This window comes from Xiphophorus couchianus, chromosome 8 (assembly GCF_001444195.1).
Source record: "Xiphophorus couchianus chromosome 8, X_couchianus-1.0, whole genome shotgun sequence".
NCBI classification, from domain to species: Eukaryota; Metazoa; Chordata; class Actinopteri; order Cyprinodontiformes; family Poeciliidae; genus Xiphophorus; species Xiphophorus couchianus.
In genome coordinates, this window is record NC_040235.1 from 18,637,127 (window position 1) to 18,656,687 (window position 19,561).

General features: G+C 36.1%; 3 protein-coding genes across 3 annotated transcripts; 1 reads left to right on the top strand and 2 right to left on the bottom strand.

Annotated features, from left to right (window-relative positions):
- Positions 1-2,906: 2,906 nt before the first annotated feature.
- grp (gastrin-releasing peptide) lies at positions 2,907-4,361 on the top strand. Its single transcript, XM_028025953.1, has 3 exons — positions 2,907-3,352; positions 3,724-3,932; positions 4,015-4,361. Exons 1-3 carry the CDS (start codon positions 3,199-3,201, stop codon positions 4,066-4,068), a joined length of 417 nt encoding a protein of 138 aa, XP_027881754.1. The 5' UTR covers positions 2,907-3,198; the 3' UTR covers positions 4,069-4,361.
- A 1,794-nt stretch (positions 4,362-6,155) lies between these two features.
- Positions 6,156-8,912, bottom strand: rx3 (retinal homeobox gene 3). Its single transcript, XM_028026002.1, has 3 exons — positions 8,528-8,912; positions 7,965-8,191; positions 6,156-7,021 (listed from the first exon to the last, which is right to left on the bottom strand). The coding sequence occupies exons 1-3, from the start codon at positions 8,778-8,780 to the stop codon at positions 6,572-6,574; spliced, it is 930 nt and encodes a 309-aa protein (XP_027881803.1). The 5' UTR covers positions 8,781-8,912; the 3' UTR covers positions 6,156-6,571.
- Positions 8,913-11,677: 2,765 nt separating this feature from the next.
- cplx4a (complexin 4a) lies at positions 11,678-19,516 on the bottom strand. Its single transcript, XM_028026157.1, has 3 exons — positions 17,234-19,516; positions 16,035-16,122; positions 11,678-12,649 (listed from the first exon to the last, which is right to left on the bottom strand). The coding sequence occupies exons 1-3, from the start codon at positions 17,395-17,397 to the stop codon at positions 12,422-12,424; spliced, it is 480 nt and encodes a 159-aa protein (XP_027881958.1). The 5' UTR covers positions 17,398-19,516; the 3' UTR covers positions 11,678-12,421.
- Between the last annotated feature and the right edge of the window lie 45 nt (positions 19,517-19,561).

Genomic DNA, 19,561 nt, shown 5'->3' on the forward strand with positions numbered 1-19,561 from the left:
AAATGGTGAAAGAAGTGGCAAAAATATGAAAAGGGAAATCTGTTAAGCAGTGATTTCAAAAGAACTTTGCCTCACATTTCATCAATTGCAGACGGTATTCCTGGCGTCTTTTTTGTGTTTTCTTGTTTGGTCTCTGGTAAAACAAGTGAACAAATATTTCAGGTGGCACTGTGCCGTGCATCCTACCTGTTGCTGCCCTTTGAACGGAGGTTACTCATCCTGTTTTGTTAAGGTCAACTCTGGACAAGCATGCAAATCGAACCATACTTACTCTTTTAGACTCCTGCAGGGATGTGTATATAGTTGTGACCCAACAATAGCCAGAGGGAACCCTCAACCTTTCAACAAAAAAAATTTATTTACCTGTGCAGACTCCTGGTCTGTCCTCATGCGTTCTCTTTTTTATGCCCGTCTGTAAGTCTATACTGTCATAAGTGGGATCAGTCAAGTATGAGAATTTGATATAGGCTTCATGTGTGGGTGCCTCACTACGTTTGAAGGCAGCTAAAATCGCATTGCTGAGCTTTCTAGAGATGCAGATAATCATAAAAGATATGACTCACATCTTTTGGAATGTGCTGCATTGTTGTATTCCTGTAACAGAGTTGGTGTTATGAACAGCATGGGTCATCATTGTTCCTCCCTTGGCGGTTTCAGCTATGGAAAAATGGTGAGGTTTGGGAACCTGCTGCAATTCACTCACCAAGATAAATACTAGAAGTGAGTGGGGGGAAAAAATACAAAGCAGGAAAGGGCAAACTAAAGTATGGGTTCTGAAACATCGCAGCTTTTTTGATAAAAATATCTCATTGCAAGAAGAAATGTCTTCTTTTTCATTGCCTTACAGCCTGCAGGGTTCTCTAAGTTGGACTCAAACATTAATAGTCTGAGTCCTACCAGTTGGTCACAATGTTAAAGCAATGAAAGGTAGCTTAAAGGTTTTTAGATGTTCTTGTGTCACTACATTGAGACTTTGTACACACAGAAATTTACTTCACATGTCTCCTATCCATACACACAAGTGACTTGTTTTCAGATATCAATGGGATGTTTGACATTGGAATTTTTATTAAATGGTTTTCAAAATAAAATCTTGGATTTACTTAGTGGGGATTTATTTTACAACACCTGAAACATCCATAAGCGGAATCAGTCAAAGCTACCAAATAAAACAGTTTCTGGCTTTTGTGATCTCGGGACAATCTAAAATATTTTTTTTCCCTTTATTGTCATGTGAAACTTAGAAATGTGTATGATTTTTTTTAGCAACAAAAATACTTTTTATACGTTCTCTGAAGATTAAACAGCAAAAGCACAACTTCACAATTACAGATAAGACAGTAACATGTGGAGAAAAAACTAATTGTGTTGTGTTATATGTTTTCTTAATTATTACTTTAATGTTATGTCCTGAATTCATTTTCTATATCTGCTTAATTCTATGCATGGTCCATGTTAAATTGGCCATTTTTCTTAATCTCCCAGGTCATTGGCCGTTTAAGATACTTTTCCTCCAATCCTGTAGATGAATTAGATGTATTCGAATGATTACCTACTGCCTTTAGTTAAAGATTGGAGATTAAGAGGTTAACTTTCAGCCACTAGGCCTTCAAACACAAGTAAAAAAAAACAAAACATAACTTAATACAATATGTTGCTGAGATTTTACACCTAAGGTCAATATTAAGAGACCTTGTCTCCCTAAAATGCACCATTTTACAATGTATTGCATACTTTTGGAAAGCAGTTTATACATTTTTTAAGAAAGAAAATATATTACTCTCAATAGTTGGACACATGCCTAGGTTTGCCAACGTAGGACAGCGTGAGTGGATGATAGCTCAACTCATGGAACATGGAACATGGAAGGAAAATTGATTGCTGCTATAACACTGCTATGGTTCAAACCTAGACAGAGTGGAAGCAATGATGAGAATGATAAACTGTCCTTAGTTTTTTTTATTGAATCATAAGACTTAATGGAGCCAGTTACAGCTTAGAGCACAAAACAGCCACAGCCCTGCTATTTCCTGTTAATGCACCTTCATTCTAACTTTCATTCCTTCCTTCTTAATGTTCTTTCTGAGGATGACAAGTGTTCAGACCTTTAGGTAAGTTTGCAGGCTGACAACGGATTTGTACCACATATCTGAGCTAAAACCAGAACTGACTCTCAAGGAACAGAGCTGCAGCTCTCAAAATCTCAATTGCTCCAAACATATTGAAATTTAGCTTTTTATAACTGGAAGAGATTGTTGTTTACATAATCAAAAATACCTGAAAAGACAATAAAAATCCATCTCTTATCTATAACTGTTTATCTTGCACCAGTGGTAAGTGGGTGAGAAGGTACCTGATTGAGTGATTTTACCTGAACAGTGCTTGGAAATAGTTTTTTTCCCCACAACAGTACACACCTGGACACACACACTTAGGACAATTTAGATCAACCTAGAGTCAAATCCTGAATTCGACCATTGTGCAACCCGAGCAATAAAAATGTTTTCAGCATTCATTTTGTTTTAATTTTTTGTTAATAGTGTGAGAAAAAATAAAAACATATACCTACAATTTTTTCCATCAATATGCCATAAAGACTCTCCATCACAGTTACTGACTGAGCTTCATTTTCTACTTTGTGGTCCAGTTTTCAGAGGTGAAAACCATGGCAAATAGTTTTTTTCATTATAACTTTCTGTAAATAGGGTAATATTAATATATAACTCCTGAACAGAAACCTCCCCTCTAAGAAAAAAAAAAAAGTTACCAACTACATTATAGACTATTAATAGACACCAGAATCCAGAGGTTCGGTCCTCGTGTTCCGATGACGTTCACATCTGATATATGAATTAAAATATGTAGATAAACATCTGCGATCTGTAATTGGCAACTATAAATGATCACCCAACTGCATCACGTTTCCTCCGTGGCACTTCTGCTAAAGCCCCGCTGACGCACAGCTGTTTCAGGAGGGGGATTTAACTTTCTTTCATCAGTAGTCATTCCGATCAAAGGCACCGAAAGAGGAACTTCAGCAATTCGGCTGGACGTCTTGCTTTACCCCCTTTACATCGGTGCAACTAGCAGAAAAAAAGCGATTATGGTGTCGATTATTTAAAGTTAGACCGAGTTAAGTCAATGCAAAGTAAGGATTAGTACACATCGCTTGGTTTAGAGCTGACCCTCTCTGCTATCATGTGTGCGGTGCGCCTTTGTTACTCATGGTCTTGCAGGGCGCTCTGGCCGATTTTTATGATCCTGGCGGCAGCGCCTTGTCTCCTGCGCTGCTCTGAGAGACCTGCGTTAGTCGTTGGAAAAATGTATCCAAGGGGCAATCACTGGGCTGTGGGTAAGAAAACCTTCATTTTTAATCAGAAATATTTATTTAATATTAAGAAAAAGCAGAATCTTTGATCATATATATTTAATATAGCCTACTATAACTTTCAAAATGTTTTTTTTTTCTGTCATTGAACTTCTAAATTAAAGTGAAACACTCGCATGAAGAAAAACACCTGCTATACATCTGTCTGTGTTGCGGACGGGAAATAAAAGCAGCTAATGAAATTATCTCATTAATAACATCTTCTGGCTTTAAATTATTTTTGCAAATTTCAAGTCATTGCAATTGGCTGAAGAATAACTAAATGAAACATCTTTAAAAAAATAAAAAATAAAAAAAATAAAAAAATAATAATAATAATAATTTTCAACCTACAGGTCATTTAATGGGGAAGAAGAGCATTACAAGTCTGCCTGGACAGCAGCAGGAAAACCTTGACTACCTCATGCTTTCACAATCGGACAAGATCTTGGATCAGGACCAAACTGTGAAGGAAATGTCAGCAGAGAACCAAAAACAAACAGTGCTGCGAACGCTGCTCCACAACAACAGGAGAGAAGGCAACAGAGGAAAACATCTCCGAGAGGTCAGCCTGTCGAGTCAAACAATGTTTGTAATCTCTGACCTTTGATATGCTTACATTTCTCTGCTTAATTATTGTTTTGTAGGTGTTAGACCTCCTAGTTCTGACTTTGAAACAGCAAGACAGTGAATCCTACTGAAGGCAAGACAAGCCCAGTTGCAAACGCAGACTCTGATGTCTACTCAACCTGCTCTGTAATCACATATTCACAATGTATAAGCTCTGTGCTATAGAAAGACACTAGATGCACAAAAACAATGATGTTTTTGGTGAATTAGCATTTTTAGTTGCACAAAATAAAAGGTTTCAACTGCTGGCTTACTGGCAAGGTTGTGTTGTAGAAACCAGGAATCTTAACTGAATTACATGTTACGATGACAATACCTTTTACTCAAAGAATTGAATAAATGCATACTTCTGAGGAAGAATTCATTTTTGTTTTGTGTTTGTTTTTATTTGCTCTGCTTTTCTTATTGCGAATAGATTCAAAATGTCTGTTGCGAATAATTTATTTCAGCATCACACTATCCCATCGTTTTTCAACTGTAAACAATAGATAAATAAAAACAAATCTTCAATTTGCATAAGTTCGTGAAACCTGCACATCATGGTCTCACTTCACTTGCACAGTAACCCTTTTTTACCACTAGGTGGTGCGCAATTTCAATTTTATGAACATCTCGTGTTTCAGTAACTTTCTAGTCGCACAAAACGCCAACATCACCATAATTATTATTATTTTTTTTAAATCTTTATTCATTTCATTCAATACAAAAAAAAAATTTAATACAAAGAAAAAAAATAAAATAACTTAAAAATGAAATGAAAGGTAGCAGAAAGAAGAAAATAATCTTATAATATCTGCCCCTTTTTCTCAACTATGGATCAAAACAACAAAAAACAAACAAACAAAAAAAAAAAAAAAAAAAACTAAAATTGTTTTGATTTGTCTTATGTGACAAAAAAAAGAAAACAAAGGAAGAACAAAGAAACAAGGTCAATCATCAATCTCAACTGAACAATACTATACTTTGACTTTATACTATTTCATACTTCTTCAAAAAAACAATCTTTAACATTCTTTTAAACATGTGTAATGATTTAACATTTTTAACATCGTTTTGCAGGTCGTTCCACAGTTTGACTCCTTGTATCGAAGTACATCGTTCTTTCAAACAAGTTCTGAATTTAGGTTTCTTAAAAATCTGTGTCCCCTTAAGGTTATAACCACTCTCTCTCTTTTCAAATTTTTTTTGGATGTTTAAGGGTAATGTTTTTAGGTGTGCCTTATACATAACCAACAAAATATTATAATCAACTAAATCATTGAATTTCAAAGTGTAAAGAAGCCATAAGATTGTTGTGTTGTTCGGTGATGAGTCTTTAAATGAGAGAGGAGCAATAAATAAACAAACAAATAAACACCAATTGTTTTGCTCGCAGGGTATTCAAGCAGACAACAGGAAACGCTAATTGCAACAGTTTGGCAAAACAAATCGTCCTTTTAAAGCCACAAACACACTTTTTTTCCCCTTCCTCCTTCTTTTTAGTCATTTGTCACGGATGATTGGTAAACAACTGAAGAGCAAGCCACTTTCACCCCTATTAGGAGTCTAATCCCAGGAGAGAGTCGGATACAGTTTGTAGGAGTTAATGGGGAGGAAATAAGATGACCTACGAACTCATTTTCTGAAACATACGGAGGAAGTTAAGAGGTTTAAGCCACTTTGATTCAGACACCAGCGTGTATTTAAAATATATAAGTAATATAAATTGTATATATTTCTATACATTAAATAAGTAGATATTTCAATAATAAAATAATGAACATAAACACCGGAAAACTTAAACTCACTATCTTCAATATTAGATGACTGTCTTTTTCTTAAAAAAACAAATCATTGGAAGGCAGATATCCACCGCTAGAGGGCACTAAAATTAATCCAATTTTCCAATTTTCTGATCTTGTCTTTCATTCTTCGTAAATGTCACCTTTCCAGATCAGTATTCACGTCACACAAGTTAGTCATTATCTATTTTCTTCTTTTTGTGTTTTACTCTTCAGAAGGTCCTGATATAAAACATGTTTTTTTTAATTGTTTGGAATCACATAAGAATTAATTCTCCTAAAGCTCTTAAATTGGTAAAGAATTCTTGCATTTGGAAAGTTTTTAAAAAAATATTTGAGTCAGACAAACAATAAATTACATTTGTTACACTGCTAATCAAAAAGACTGTGAGTGATCAGCGACATAGGTGTGGTTGTGTTGCCATCAAAATAATGAAAGGATGCAAATGGGTTCTGTTACACGTTTGTTTTACTGATAACAAAACTCTTTGCCATAATGAGAAAAGATTAAAATAAAACAGAACATCACAGTTGAATCAATTTTCTAACATAAAAAAAAATTATATGGAGAGTACATCCAAATAACTGTATTTATGATTTAAAGTCACTGAACTTTTTTTTTTACATTGTTTCAGGAACTTATGTATCGATTATCAGGATTTTGACCGTTTTTTTCCTTGGCATTGGGATGTCCGGGTGTCCAGAATTTTACAATCTGATCTGCAGAAAATTAAAATCTTTTCAAATCACCGTCTTCTGGATGTGCATGTCCATCTTAACCCTTCGTTTGGCATCACCACGTCTTCCCAATAGACTGAATGTGCTCCTTGGCTTTCATCCTCAGTGAGGCTATACTGGAGTTCCTGGGGTTGGCTGAGCACTGGTATGTGGGTGGCAGGGAGCACATAGAACTGATGTGGGAAAGGTGAGGACTGTGTCCCAGGGCTGGGGAGTTGAATATTGACGCTGGCAAGGAAGGAGGCATGGATGGGGGAGGAGACGGAGCGTAGGCCCCTGGTAGGGTCTGTGAGCCGCTGATGAAGCCCGGCAGCGACTGCAGAGGGGCCGAAGATGTGATAGGGGTGGAGAGCCAGGGCTCCAGCGGCAGCCCGGAGCCCAGGGAGCTGGTGGTGGATCGGCCAAAAGAAAGAAGAGAGGGGGAAGGGGTGTCCTGCAGCTTGGTGGCGCTCACCTCCAGCTTCTCCTGACGACGCCACTTGGCTCGTCGGTTTTGAAACCACACCTAGAAAGAGGTGAGAATGGTAAAAAATAAATAAATAAATGTGTAACAATAAAGTAAAATGTTGCATCTTTAACATTTATATTACAGCCCTTGTATGAAAGATATTAAAATATATGGACATATTATAATCGCTTAGTTAATAGATTTAAAAACTCTGTTACTATATTACATATAAGTGACAGGATTGGATTGATGGAATTACTCTTAAAAATTCCTTTGAACTTAAAATATGTTTTGTATTTTCAGTAAAAGCAGATAATTGTATTGCTTTATTATTATTATTATTATTATAAGTATTACTTCTGTTGTTCTATAGTAGAAGTTCTAAAAAGAAACTTTGCACCGTACATTGTGAACAGTTAGAAAGTTATTTACTTGCATATTTATTTGTATTTCTTTATTTTTCTAGTTTTAGAATTCATAACACACAAAATCAGGGTAATATGCCACTTCAAATGAATATTTCTGTATTTTACATATAAAGGGATACTCTGGACTTCACTGACTCAAAACTAGAATGAGTTTCTCGAGTATCTCGATCATTTTTAATCTCAGTTTAAAACCCATTAGGCACATAATGCTTGGGGCAGACAGACTTTTATTGGGGTATTTATTCTACTTTTGAGATATATTTAATTTGTATTCCCTTGCAACAATGTTAACTCACTCACTGCTTTTGGTAAATAGATTTTAAAATGTGTCTTATCAAAAATATTTGTGAAAGACTGGTTTAAGGTGGAAAAATAAAATGTAAGCAGCCTGCAGCTTTTGATGTGACCTTTTCTATAATCGTGTATTTTACAATGGGAAAATACCTAGCGCATTATAAAAATATTCATACGTAAGCAAATTATTATTATTATTATTATTATTATTGTTGTTGTTGTTGTTAATGAAGCGACAGAAAACAACTAGTGGCATTATTTTGGAGGCCATGTCCCACCTGCACTCGGACCTCCGGTAGGTTGACCTTTAGGGCCAGCTCCTCTCTGCTGTACACGTCCGGGTAGTGGGACTTCTCGAAGGCCCGCTCCAGTTCGTGGAGCTGGAAGGTGGTGAAGGTGGTTCGGTTCCGGCGGTGTTTCTTTTTCTGGTTCTCGTCGTCGGACAGCTTGCCGTCTCTGTCCGGTGAGTCCGGACCTGCGGAAGCTTCGCCGGTGCACACACCTGCTACGGAGGAGAAGGAGGCGTTCAGAGACTCAAAGAAAAAAAAGGCGAAAATGCTGTTTTTCTTAGAAAAGTTTAAAGGAGAAACCTCTATTTTTTTTTCTTTTGAGTTATTGTTTTTTTGTTTGCTAAAACTTTCCTTAGCTTTTTATGTAGCAACACCTTCTACATTATTTGACCCAACTTGTGACTTTACCGAGGAAACAGAAGTTGTGGCTATCCACAACAGTGGCTAATAACTAAAAAAAAAAAAAAAAAAAGCAATAAGCCAATATATCCTTCAAATATTATTGTCAGAAATTAAACAAAAAATAAATTAAAAAAAATAAATCTACTCACTGTCACAACTGTCAGTGTAATGACTTTTCTTCCTCTGGGTCACAGTAACATTCCCGCTGCGCTCCGGGTCTTTCTGTGTCCCGGTGTAAGAGGCTGACTGGTGGAAGATGGTGTCCTCTTTGAAGCCCAGGATGGCCTCGATGCTGTGGACGGTGGACGGGTTGGTTCCCGGGCTCTGCACGGAACGTGCGGAGGGAGAGACGCGCTCATCCATCATCATCATCATTTGGGATGCAGATCCGAGCAGCCACATTGGTCGCTTCAAGTCCAGAAGAAATGTCAGAATTCACAGACTCCTGCTTTTTTTTCTACTGAAACTTTTCCTCTCTTCTCAAGTCTTATTTTGGAAAAGTTCTCTCTGTTGTTATGGTGCGTCTTTGCTGATGGTTTTTAAAGTGGTGCTTGTGCGGGACACCCCTCCCACGTCACGTCACAGAGGGGACGTCCTGCTGGATTTAGGGGGTAACATGCAGCCACCAGCCTTCACCCAGCAGAACTCCACCCCATCCCCATCCCAAGTGCATCAGCATGCCTCTAAACCTACTTACATAAATCTTAAAACCATCTTTCCTCTTCTCCAGATGTCATGTTCATGTCAACGTGTGGAGGGGGGGGGAGATTAAGCCCACAGATTAAGGTACAACAAAATCATAATTACAAGATCTCTGGTGAGATCACGGATTGCAAGATGACAGCTTAATATTTAATCACATCTTCAAGATATTGTCACCAAAAATGAGTTTGTTGGTTGAATTGTTTTGCAGTTTTCACACATTCAGATCTCAAACTGCCATAAATGTATAAGCTAATTGAAAAATCTATATATAAATAATTAACAATTTATCTAACAAAAGATTTTCAAAAAATGTCTAATGTCTCAATAGTGTGACTAATGCGTAAACAACAACAATTTGAGCTAATAGCCACTTAACAAACAAACATTGACAGCAGTGTGGTAATCCTTCTTAAGGGGATTAGTTATTTTACTCAAAAGAGTTAAAACCCCTAAAACTATTTCGTTTTCCTAATTAAAGACGTTGACCTGCGTTGGCCCAACAGGGAGGGGTCCATGAAGAATAGCAGGATACTAAATAATGTCTTAACTACAATAATGTCTTAACTGCAGAGCATAAGTTAGGTGTAAAACTAAGTCAGTCCAAGAGGCAAAAAGAAGCTCTTACTTTATTATTGTCTGCCTAGTGACTCAATACAGCACAATAGAAAATCCATTTCAAAACACATTTACCATTTTATTGGAGAATTTAAACTGAAAAAACAAAGCTAGGTTGCTGGTAATCTGAAAGAGAGGCTTCAAAAACCACAAAGCTGAAAATAATTTACTGTGTGAAATTATTTCTTTCCAGCCTGCAGAAATCAAATGCAAAAACTAACAAATAAATAAATACAATGGACAGAAATAAAAGAAACAATTCATGATTCAACTAGGACACAAGAGTTTTTGTGGGGCTTACAAAGTCAAATTATTAATGAGTCTGACACTAACATGGACAAATGAACATTTTTAACTTTTGGATTTTGCTTTATTAACATAAGTCTGCCAGCATGAGAGATGATATTCTCATGGAGACTCATAAGATTATTAAATAAATAAAGTTGGTGAAAGGACACAGGCTTGAGAGAACCATGTGGAAGACAAAAATGTATAAGAGAACATACCATTAACGCTCACTCTCTAAGATCTGTTTGTTAAAAACTCAACTAGCAGCAAACTGAATCCTGGTTGACGTGGTGCCTGTTCACAAGATTAACAGCTGAAATATGGGGTGAACTCAGGTAAACATTTAGTGAAAGTCAATGAAAACAGGAAAATGAAATGTTTTACCCCTTCGAAGTGATATAAAACTAGATGAAGTAGCGAGTTTACACAGCCCCAACTTGCTGTATGAGTGAACTGTAAAGGGTCTGGGCTGCTCTGAGTTGCTCTAAAGATCTCAGCTTTTGCAGTGTTCTCAAAAGACTTCAGATTGAATAAGGTAAGAGACACAGGATGAAAAACATTTTGTGTCTTTGGGGATTTAAACAGGGTCACAGGTGCAATTACTGGATCTTTCCAGAACCTTGGCACTCAGTGAAGTATGAGAGACTGTGTGAAGATGAAAGACAGGATGCCAGCCAGCTGTTTTGAAAACTTTTCAAAAGTCTGCTCCTCAAATTTAGTTTTGTAAAATGAGGACCCATTTTTTTTAATAATACGTTTTATGTTGATTTTTTTTTTTCAAGCTTTATTAGCATTTTGATAATTCCTGTGATCAGCATCAGTTATGTCACTCCGCATCTTTTTTTGTGAAGAGTTTTGGTCTCTTCATTTGCCATTTTATCTGATTGTTTACAACATTTGGCAAATCTTTAAATAAGTATATTAGACTTTAACTTTTCTGACTCTGATAGTCAATGAAGACACATCAATATTTCAAGAATGATGTAAATCATTCGACTACCTCGCAGTCTTAAACATTTTATCCATTATGATTTTACAGGAAATTTAAATTGCATTCAACATTGCTTCGTTACATTGTGCAGAAAAAAACAAACAAAAAACTGGACTCAGCGAGGGAAAGATGGCACAGGCCAACAACCTTGGCAGCGCTGATCCCATTAAATGGAATCTCCAGACTTTAAAAATCCACAGCCGTTCAAACTTGGCTTCTTGTAAAACTCGGAACGCTGCAGTTTCCCCATCAGCCTGATTCTCCTTAGCCTAATCTTTCCTAACTGTTTGGATAATGCCCAATTAAATTAATACCTACTTATTTTTCACTCTGTTATCCCTGATTTGTGTAAATAAGATTAATTGCAGCTCCCCAAGGTTACATGTTTTCTGGCTGTGTGACTGAATTTGAGGGATAATCATCATGAAAACTATTAAGGATTTAAATTCAAAGAACAGAAAATATACCTTAACAGTGAATGTAAGCATCCACAATTTTTCCATAACTAATTGGACTTATTGGGTTTTAATGGCAAGAACAATTATCCAAATGAAGTAGTTAACACTGTTTTCCCAGGGATACAAGATGCTAACTCCTCTACCATGCATTTGGTTTTCTGTTACAATCCCAAACTGGGCTAATAATTGAAAGTGAAAGGACAATAAAAATGTTTTTTTCATTTATTTTATTTCACCACTGACTCATTGCTTGTGTTTAATATGCATTTTTATTTGAACAACAAATTTACCTTCTCACAATTTACATGCATTCAAGCATTTCAAAAACCCACATCTGTCGCCTTCATGATTTATGTATTTATAAAGTAAGTTTGTGCAAATCTGCAAATGTTTCTGCAAAGACTTAATCCAGCTGAAATCCACCTGAAAATCACATGCTTTCGTGCAACACCAAAGGTGGTGACTAAATATATCAAACATTTATACAGCAGAAACAAAAATAAAAGAAAGGAAAACAAAAAAAACAATAAAACTGAGAGGAAAGTTACATAACTCAGGAAGGATTGGTTTTCTATCAGCACATCTTGGATTACCTTGACTTTCTTTTTTAATGAAAACACACACACACACACACACACACACGCACACATATATAGAGACTAACCTGTCTCATTTCATGACAACACTGAACAATAAGAGTGGAAGGATTGGGCACCATTGACACAATATAATGTACTGCAAATTTGTGTGCAAAAAAAAAAATCTATAAAAGGAAAACTTTATAGCAGATTTTTATGATGGCTTTAATATAATTTCTTGTTATGATTTGAATCAAATAATGTGACATAACATGAGAGAGGGCTTATTCTCAACAAATGTATTGAACCTCAGACTCACAACTTGGTTTATTCCAACCCATATGTTAAATTATTATCTTAACAATCCCCCCTGTCTTTCCGCCATTTGCTTTCGCCACCCTCGGCTGTTCACATGACAGAGCACTTCTCCTCTGCTTTGCTCTTCAGCTCGGTCACCGTGGCAGAGGCTTTCTCCTTCAACTGGTCCATGTCCATGTTCTGCAGGTTTTGAAACTGGCCCATTAGGGAGTCCTTGCCCTCCTCCTCCGTGGCGTCCTCGTCCACCATCTTGAGCAGCTCCTCGGGCACGTCCACGTCGTCCCCGGCCATCTCTATCATGTTCTCGTCCTGCTCGCTCTGCAGATGTCAACGTTAGGTAGGAGAATGTGGTCAGGAACCAATGAGCTAAGATTCAGACATCGAGATATATATTGATAAATCTGTTAAAAGAAAAATGTTAACTTGTCCTTCTGCAAGATGATTTGTGATTAAGGATGATTTTTGGTTGTTTGAATTCATTTTGGAAAAGGAAAAAAACAAAAAAAACACATTTTGCATCAACATTTTTCAAGATGGCTGCAGGCGAACTCCTCAGTAGTTCTTTTAAAGGTTTGTTTAAAGGTTGTTGGAAAGAGGGCCTTGCTGCCTTGTTTTACAAATACAATTGTGGGTTTATTCATCAGTCCTAACAACTTTAGGTCTGATGAATAATGATTCATCATTCAATCTAATAACGATTGGTATGTTGTTTGCTTAGTTTGATATGTGAGTGTGACTGATTTTAGCAGAATTTTGTCTTTGTCCTGTAAACACCATGGGTTACATTTACAAATTGCTCCATAATTGTGAACTAATTGGAAAAATAAACATTTGTGTTTGGCTTTTTGGGCAAAAACACTGCTTTGGTTTCACTGTTGTACAGTAAAATCAAATACATTGAATGGATCATTTAGAAGCAAACAATAATGAAAAAAACCTCATGTGAATATTTGAGGATATTTTGTGTTTTCTGACTGTAAGTTTCCTCCTCTTTATTATTAAATCATAAGTTTCATAAGCAACTAGATGTGAGTAGGCTCTGCCCTGTGACTACTTTAAAGTTCTATCTGTGGGATTATCAGACCTGATTTAGCCTTTCTTCCCAGGTACAGTCTAAAGATAACCTCTGTAATGTGCGACTGTCTGCTTCCAACTTTCTGTTTCTCTTAAGAAAATACACTTATTCTAATAATTCTAAATGAATTTTATGAATAACATTCGATCACACAAATCTTATTAACTAGAACAAAAAACTCAAGTTTCTTTTTTGGAAAAAAACCCAACAAGAAAACAGCTAATGTTCAGACTTGCCACTTTTCTGTACTTAAATGTGATATAAACATAATTTAATGAAAACAATAGTATGTTATTGTTCAAATGTTATTACTTGTTTGCTTTCAGGTCATTGATATTTAGCTAATGTCTTTAAAAATGAAGCAATTAAATAAAATTTACCAAGTGGTTGAAAAAGGAAACCAGACATTGATGTGCCATTAGCTGAAGGCTATTAGAGCAGCTAAAGTCGCTCGCAGTTGCACTGTCATCACAAGACTGGTTTTGAATCAACTTCTCAGTCATTTACTGGAAAACTTCAGGATTGAACAGTTAAATGACATCTCTACATACCTTTTTCGCTCCCTCCATTACAGTTTGTTTCTCTGTCAAGGCTCCTCTGAAATCCACCAATTGCCCAGTTTAGATCCACTAAAGTAAAGGTTGCAGTTTGCTGGCGCCAGATCCCTCTGCCAGGGTTCGCCCTAATAGGCTTGGAACACCTGCTCTGTGGCATTTGGCGTTCTAAGACTAAAGGTGCAACAAGCCTTTCTTAGTAATCTCCTCCTGTCATACAGAGATGACCTCAGCTAAAACCCAACCAAAGAGCGAGCTGAATTAGTAGATCATTTTTTTGTTGTTTATTTTGCATTTCATTTAAAATGGCTGTTAGATACAGCCTCCTCCTGTCTTTGTTGTGGAATTGCAATGTTTACGGTAATTAGAAGCTGTTTTATAGTTTTTACAATATTACTGATTGATTTTTCTCCTGCTGTGGCTTCTTCGCTTTTCACTTTTATATTAACCTGCTGTTTCTTCCAACTCCAAGGTGATTTTTGCTATTTTTAAGCTGCAGGATTAAAAGCTCCAACATAGAGTGACTGAAGAAAAAAGTTCAATATCAGCTAAAAACATCCACAACTTTTTTTGTTGGGGCTTTTTGGGCATAGTTGGATTTCATCCTCTTTGAACCTGTAGTTTGGTATTAGCTTCATAATTATCTAAAATCACTCAATTGGATTCAGAATCATTGTAAACTGAGTAAACAATCAGCTTCACAAAATAATAGAGTTTTTATTACATAGTTTAAAATCCTTTAAATTAGATGCCAGAGAAAGGTGGAGAGGTTGGAGGGAGTTTCCTCCAGCCTGGCCAAGTAAGATCTAATATTGGCTTTTTATATTTGAATTACTTTATAGAGAGTAAAACACCAACGTTCTAGGCAATAGGTACATAGATAAGTAGTACTTGTACTTCTAATGAATGTTAATTCTAAATTTCTACTTAAATCTATGTAGTAAAATCAAAATTAGGAATGGACTGTAACAATCAATGTGTTAGATTGTTTATGCAGCAGTACAAATAGTTGCTACTCTCTATTTTAGATTTAAAAAATTTGATTTAGCATATATTTTTTTTAACTTTTTGAAATAACTATGACAATGCAATCACAATATTTTACTCAAGGTTATCATGCAGTAACAATCTAAAACCAGGCAATTCCCAAATATTCAGATTTCTCAAGTCATTGATAAAACATAGTGCATGGATAGTGTGTAAGGTACTTCTTCAAGGTTAGTATTACACCCTATGTTTTGTTTTGTTGGCCATGTGGAGAAATTACATCTTAAAGGATATAAATATTCTCTTCGGGTTTGGTAAGGATGTGATTGTGTAGCACCGTAGTTCTGAAACCACCCATAAGGATACTTGGGCTAACTTTGGTAATACTCAGGATACATTTTGGCACCATTATTTTCCAAATGAAAAATCTGTACTAAAAACTTTTGATAAGAAAAGTGTAGTGACAATGCATGGCTTGTTCTGTTTATCTTCAAAGTTTGACATGGATCTGGGAGTAACATGGAACCGAGCTTAACCTTGTTTTAGTTGCCAGTTTTAAAAATGATTGGATTCCCCTTTTGTAATGATCAGTGACCAGTTTTGTGTCTGTTAGCAATACAATAATGATGTATTCCTTAGTAGTTGCAATTTTGAACACTTTAGCAACAAGTTCATGAAATGAAGTTGCAAGTCTGAGATAGTATTATCGCCGGAAGTCATAAAAACTCCAAACACTGTGTTGCCGTAGCTTTGACTGTAAATGTATGGAAGCTATTTTGGGTTTTTGGACTTGTTTCACATTTAAAATTTTGAATATTTTTAACCATTCTGTTAATATTTTAAACAAGAAATTTAGAAAAAACATGACTTCTAAATGAAAACGGAACATATATTTAAACAGAATCCTTCAATTAATAATACTATTTCCAATGAATACAAACTTCTTCCTTTAAATAAGTGGGAAAATACCAAAATTAAATCATGAAAATGTACTATTCAGTCACTATGGAATTACGGTAAGTTTCCTGACATGCTGAATCAAGACAACTATATTATTCAACGTGTAAAGATAAAAACATATGTTTACCTTTGGCAGTCTGTATTTGTCCCTGAGACACACTCTGAGCGTTGCCCGCTCTGCCTTTTTGTGTAAGAAATCTGCATCCCTTTCCATCCTGGACAAATAAAAAAAGAAAACAATCTCAAGTTTGTTTAATCTTGGTTACAAAAATACATTACAGATTAGTTAGTGTATCCCGTATGTAGACAAGTTTTTTTCATTGACATCCATATAAGTTTGTGATCAACCTGTTAAACATATGGAAGGAATGTCAATACTGGAAATTTATGAAAACCTTGTAGATTGAAAGGCCAACAACAAAGTATATTTCATAGTCTTTTGTGGAATATCTAAGCAACATTGCCAATCATTCTTTACATTATTTCTTGGTTGCCTATAAAGAAAAAATAAATATAGAGAGGGCTTCTATGAACTTTTTCCCCAAGTTATGGTGATCAAGTAAAATAATTGCACAGAACAAAATCAAACATGTAAATAATTGTCTAACTGCTGTTGAAATCTGCTTTCATTATTTTTGATTCAGATTTTTTTTATTATTCAACTTTTTTCTGTAAAACAAATGTTTGATTCAAGTATCTGAAACCCTGAATATATTCCTGCATGTTCAACAAAGCTCCTAGTGCACTTTACCTCAGCCTTTTAAAGAGATTACCCATCCAGGCTTACCTAGAATTTAGTCAAAACATCAAAACAGGAGTGGTTTTCAAACGTCTCATCTTTCCAAGTCAGATGTAATTTAAAACCATTTTTACTGCCAGACTGTTTTAAAAAATAGTTGTTTTTTAAAATTTTTTATGTCATTCAAATTATTGTACTTTAAATGTTTATGATTTGTTTGTGTGTGTATGCCATAATTTAATCTTATCTTTCAAGAACCAAAAGACTATATTTAGCCCCACGGACAAAATATAAACAAGAAAAAAAAATCTTCTTGGTTAGTCTCTTTTGTGACCTTCAGAAATAGATGCCTCTTTTAAGAACTCAACTTTTTCATTGTTCAAAAACAATAGAAGTTATTTTATTATGCTTTTGTTTCCTGTGTGTATTAATAAAAGATGTGGACTTTTGACAGTGAGGGAAAAGCAGAGAGACTGAATGTAACAAAACAATACGTCAAGGTCAGATTTTATTCTCTGCAGCCATTTTGGTTTCCACAGGCCAGTGGCAACTGCTCAAAGTGTAGTTTGGTCCATGTTTCTACTTACTTCTCCTCTACCAACTGTTTTTGGTACTCTTCATACTCCTCGCGTGTCATCCCAGCTGCTTTTGCAGGATCTGACGGAGTGGCCTCCTCCTCTTTGTCGCCTCCACCACCAAGACCAATTCCTGACAGGGGGTTCCCAATCATGCTCTTGATCAAAAAAGCCATCACGAGTTCTTCCGAGTGTTTACTCTCCAAGGAGGGGGATGTTTTCGTGGACTGAAAAAGTAAACGGTTCTCCTGGTGCTTCGCTTTCCCTTCCTGTAGCTTTCCAATCCAGTGGTAGCTCCCTAGCTAACCTCCTGCTTGCCTACAGAGTCAAGGACACACTGATGATAAGCAACAGACACATACATGCGCACGCCGACACACACACACACAGTCTGCCATAATCTGGATTTAATCCCTTCTGCTTCACTATACTAAGAGGCAGATGGCCTGCTTTTTTTTTCTATTTTTAAATCATGGAGACCTTTCTGGTAGTTTTTCAAAAATTTATTTTTAAGGTTTGAAGCACTTTTTAGGCAAAACTTTTACCAAAACTCACAAAAGGCCTTAAGGCTACAAGGTCAGTCTCTTTCAACCAAAAACAGAGGCTGTGTACTTCCACCCACTGCTGCTTAATCATGTTAGAGAAGTTCAGATCGGCCCGTGTGCAGCTTACACTGCTGAGATCAAGCAGAGGGGAGAGAGGACCAGGATTATACTGTATTCTTGTTTATCCCAATGAAGCCATCCTTCATGCAATGCTTTTGTTGAATAGGAACATGACTGGCTAAAGGTGTGAAATGGGGAGGAGTCGTTCCATCATGGTCTTTCGTAGGCCTGTAGCTCTTTTTACAAACACATAAACAGATTAATTACATACAAGTAGCGCAACAGTATTCTCTCCTCTGGTATTATACAAATTTTTTCAAGCATAATTTCAAGAACACAATGGCACAGCAGAATTCAGATGAAGTTGTGATTATCAAGTAGGAATGTGAGCTCATCTCCTGCTCAGCCTAATACGTTCCCATCTTAATTTCCACTAAAACATTGCGATATGCCAACTTTTTTTTCTTTCCAGCTGCATCCAAGCATACAGGAGTGCTTTTTGCTCCAGAAAAAGAACCTCACTTTGTAGGTTAATACACTGAGTCAGTGGTTTTATTAGGGTTTTTGAATACAATTATGATCATGTGATTATTGATGATGTACGGAAGATAACTTGTTAGGGAGTAAAAGCTCTATGGCCTACCGCTGAGGAGACACCTGCGAACTGTGAGACAAAAAGGACAAACAGTATGTCTGACTGGACAGGCAGTTACGACTTCATGCTGACCTGGCTTAAAACAATATGATCGTCTCTTCAAGCCTTTTCCAATTCATCATACCTGCAGGAAAAAACTTGAATATAATTTCTAAAGTTTAACATTCTTTTTCAGACTGCCTAGAAACCCTGCAGTAATCAGAAAAGGATCCAATCAAAGCATTTTTTAAAAGCTCAGTATTAAGATTGCCTGATTAAAATAAACTATCACACCTGCCATACCTATTTTTAGTGTTTTTGTGAGCTGGAACAGCACAGATTTCTCCATTAGGGAGGAAGAGGAGCGGACAGCCTTCTTTATCAATGACTGTCCTGAGTTGCTATATGAAAGCAGCACATTCCCTGCAAGTTGAAATGTGAAGTGGCCGTCTGACTTGAGAAGATGTAGAAAAAAAATCTTAAGGAAACACAGCAGGGGTGGTTCAATATGGACTTAAAGGTTTTATCACAGTATTTTGCAGTAGCATTGTGATAATGTTAAAAGTGACGATAAGAACTATTTGTTATGTCTTAGCTGACAAATAATGCTAATTTGTAATGCATGAAGAGGTGTGATTTGTTGCGCTGTTACTGTATTTTAAAATTTACTGACACTTTCATTGAACAAACAGTGGTCGTTAATACTGACGGTTTAGCGGGGTTTTAAACATTAATTGGAATGGAATCAATCTAAATCCTTATGACAAGAAAGTTATCATGATAAATAATATAAGTGACCATCCTAACAACATACTGCTGTATGTTCCAGTTATCTTTAGAAACAAATGACAAAGTTAGACTTTTAGGTGACACGCTGTAAGAACATTATAGCTCCTCAACACTATAAACCTTTCACCTAATCACCTCATCCTGCTATTCTGGGCTACTCAAGCCAAACATTTAGCAACTACACTTTAACATGTCCTAACACCTCTTATGCAAAATGTATCAGGCTCATCCGTTGAGTGAAGACATCCTAAATAAATACCCAAGCAACTGACTTGTATTAAGATTAACTTCTGAACCTCTCTTGTATGACTG

What these genes read in the sequence shown, in the direction of transcription:
- grp (XM_028025953.1), top strand. Translation starts at nt 3,199, where the DNA reads ATGTGTGCGGTGCGCCTTTGTTACTCATGGTCTTGCAGGGCGCTCTGG. An exon ending in GGGCAATCACTGGGCTGTGG is followed by an intron (nt 3,353 to 3,723) that starts GTAAGAAAACCT and finishes TTCAACCTACAG; the next exon opens with GTCATTTAATGGGGAAGAAG. An exon ending in GAGGAAAACATCTCCGAGAG is followed by an intron (nt 3,933 to 4,014) that starts GTCAGCCTGTCG and finishes ATTGTTTTGTAG; the next exon opens with GTGTTAGACCTCCTAGTTCT.
- rx3 (XM_028026002.1), bottom strand. Translation starts at nt 8,780, where the DNA reads ATGTGGCTGCTCGGATCTGCATCCCAAATGATGATGATGATGGATGAG. An exon ending in TTACACTGACAGTTGTGACA is followed by an intron (nt 8,192 to 8,527) that starts GTGAGTAGATTT and finishes TCTCCTCCGTAG; the next exon opens with CAGGTGTGTGCACCGGCGAA. An exon ending in TACCGGAGGTCCGAGTGCAG is followed by an intron (nt 7,022 to 7,964) that starts GTGGGACATGGC and finishes ACCTCTTTCTAG; the next exon opens with GTGTGGTTTCAAAACCGACG.
- cplx4a (XM_028026157.1), bottom strand. Translation starts at nt 17,397, where the DNA reads ATGGCTTTTTTGATCAAGAGCATGATTGGGAACCCCCTGTCAGGAATT. An exon ending in AAACAGTTGGTAGAGGAGAA is followed by an intron (nt 16,123 to 17,233) that starts GTAAGTAGAAAC and finishes TTATTTGTCCAG; the next exon opens with GATGGAAAGGGATGCAGATT. An exon ending in ACAAATACAGACTGCCAAAG is followed by an intron (nt 12,650 to 16,034) that starts GTAAACATATGT and finishes TGACATCTGCAG; the next exon opens with AGCGAGCAGGACGAGAACAT.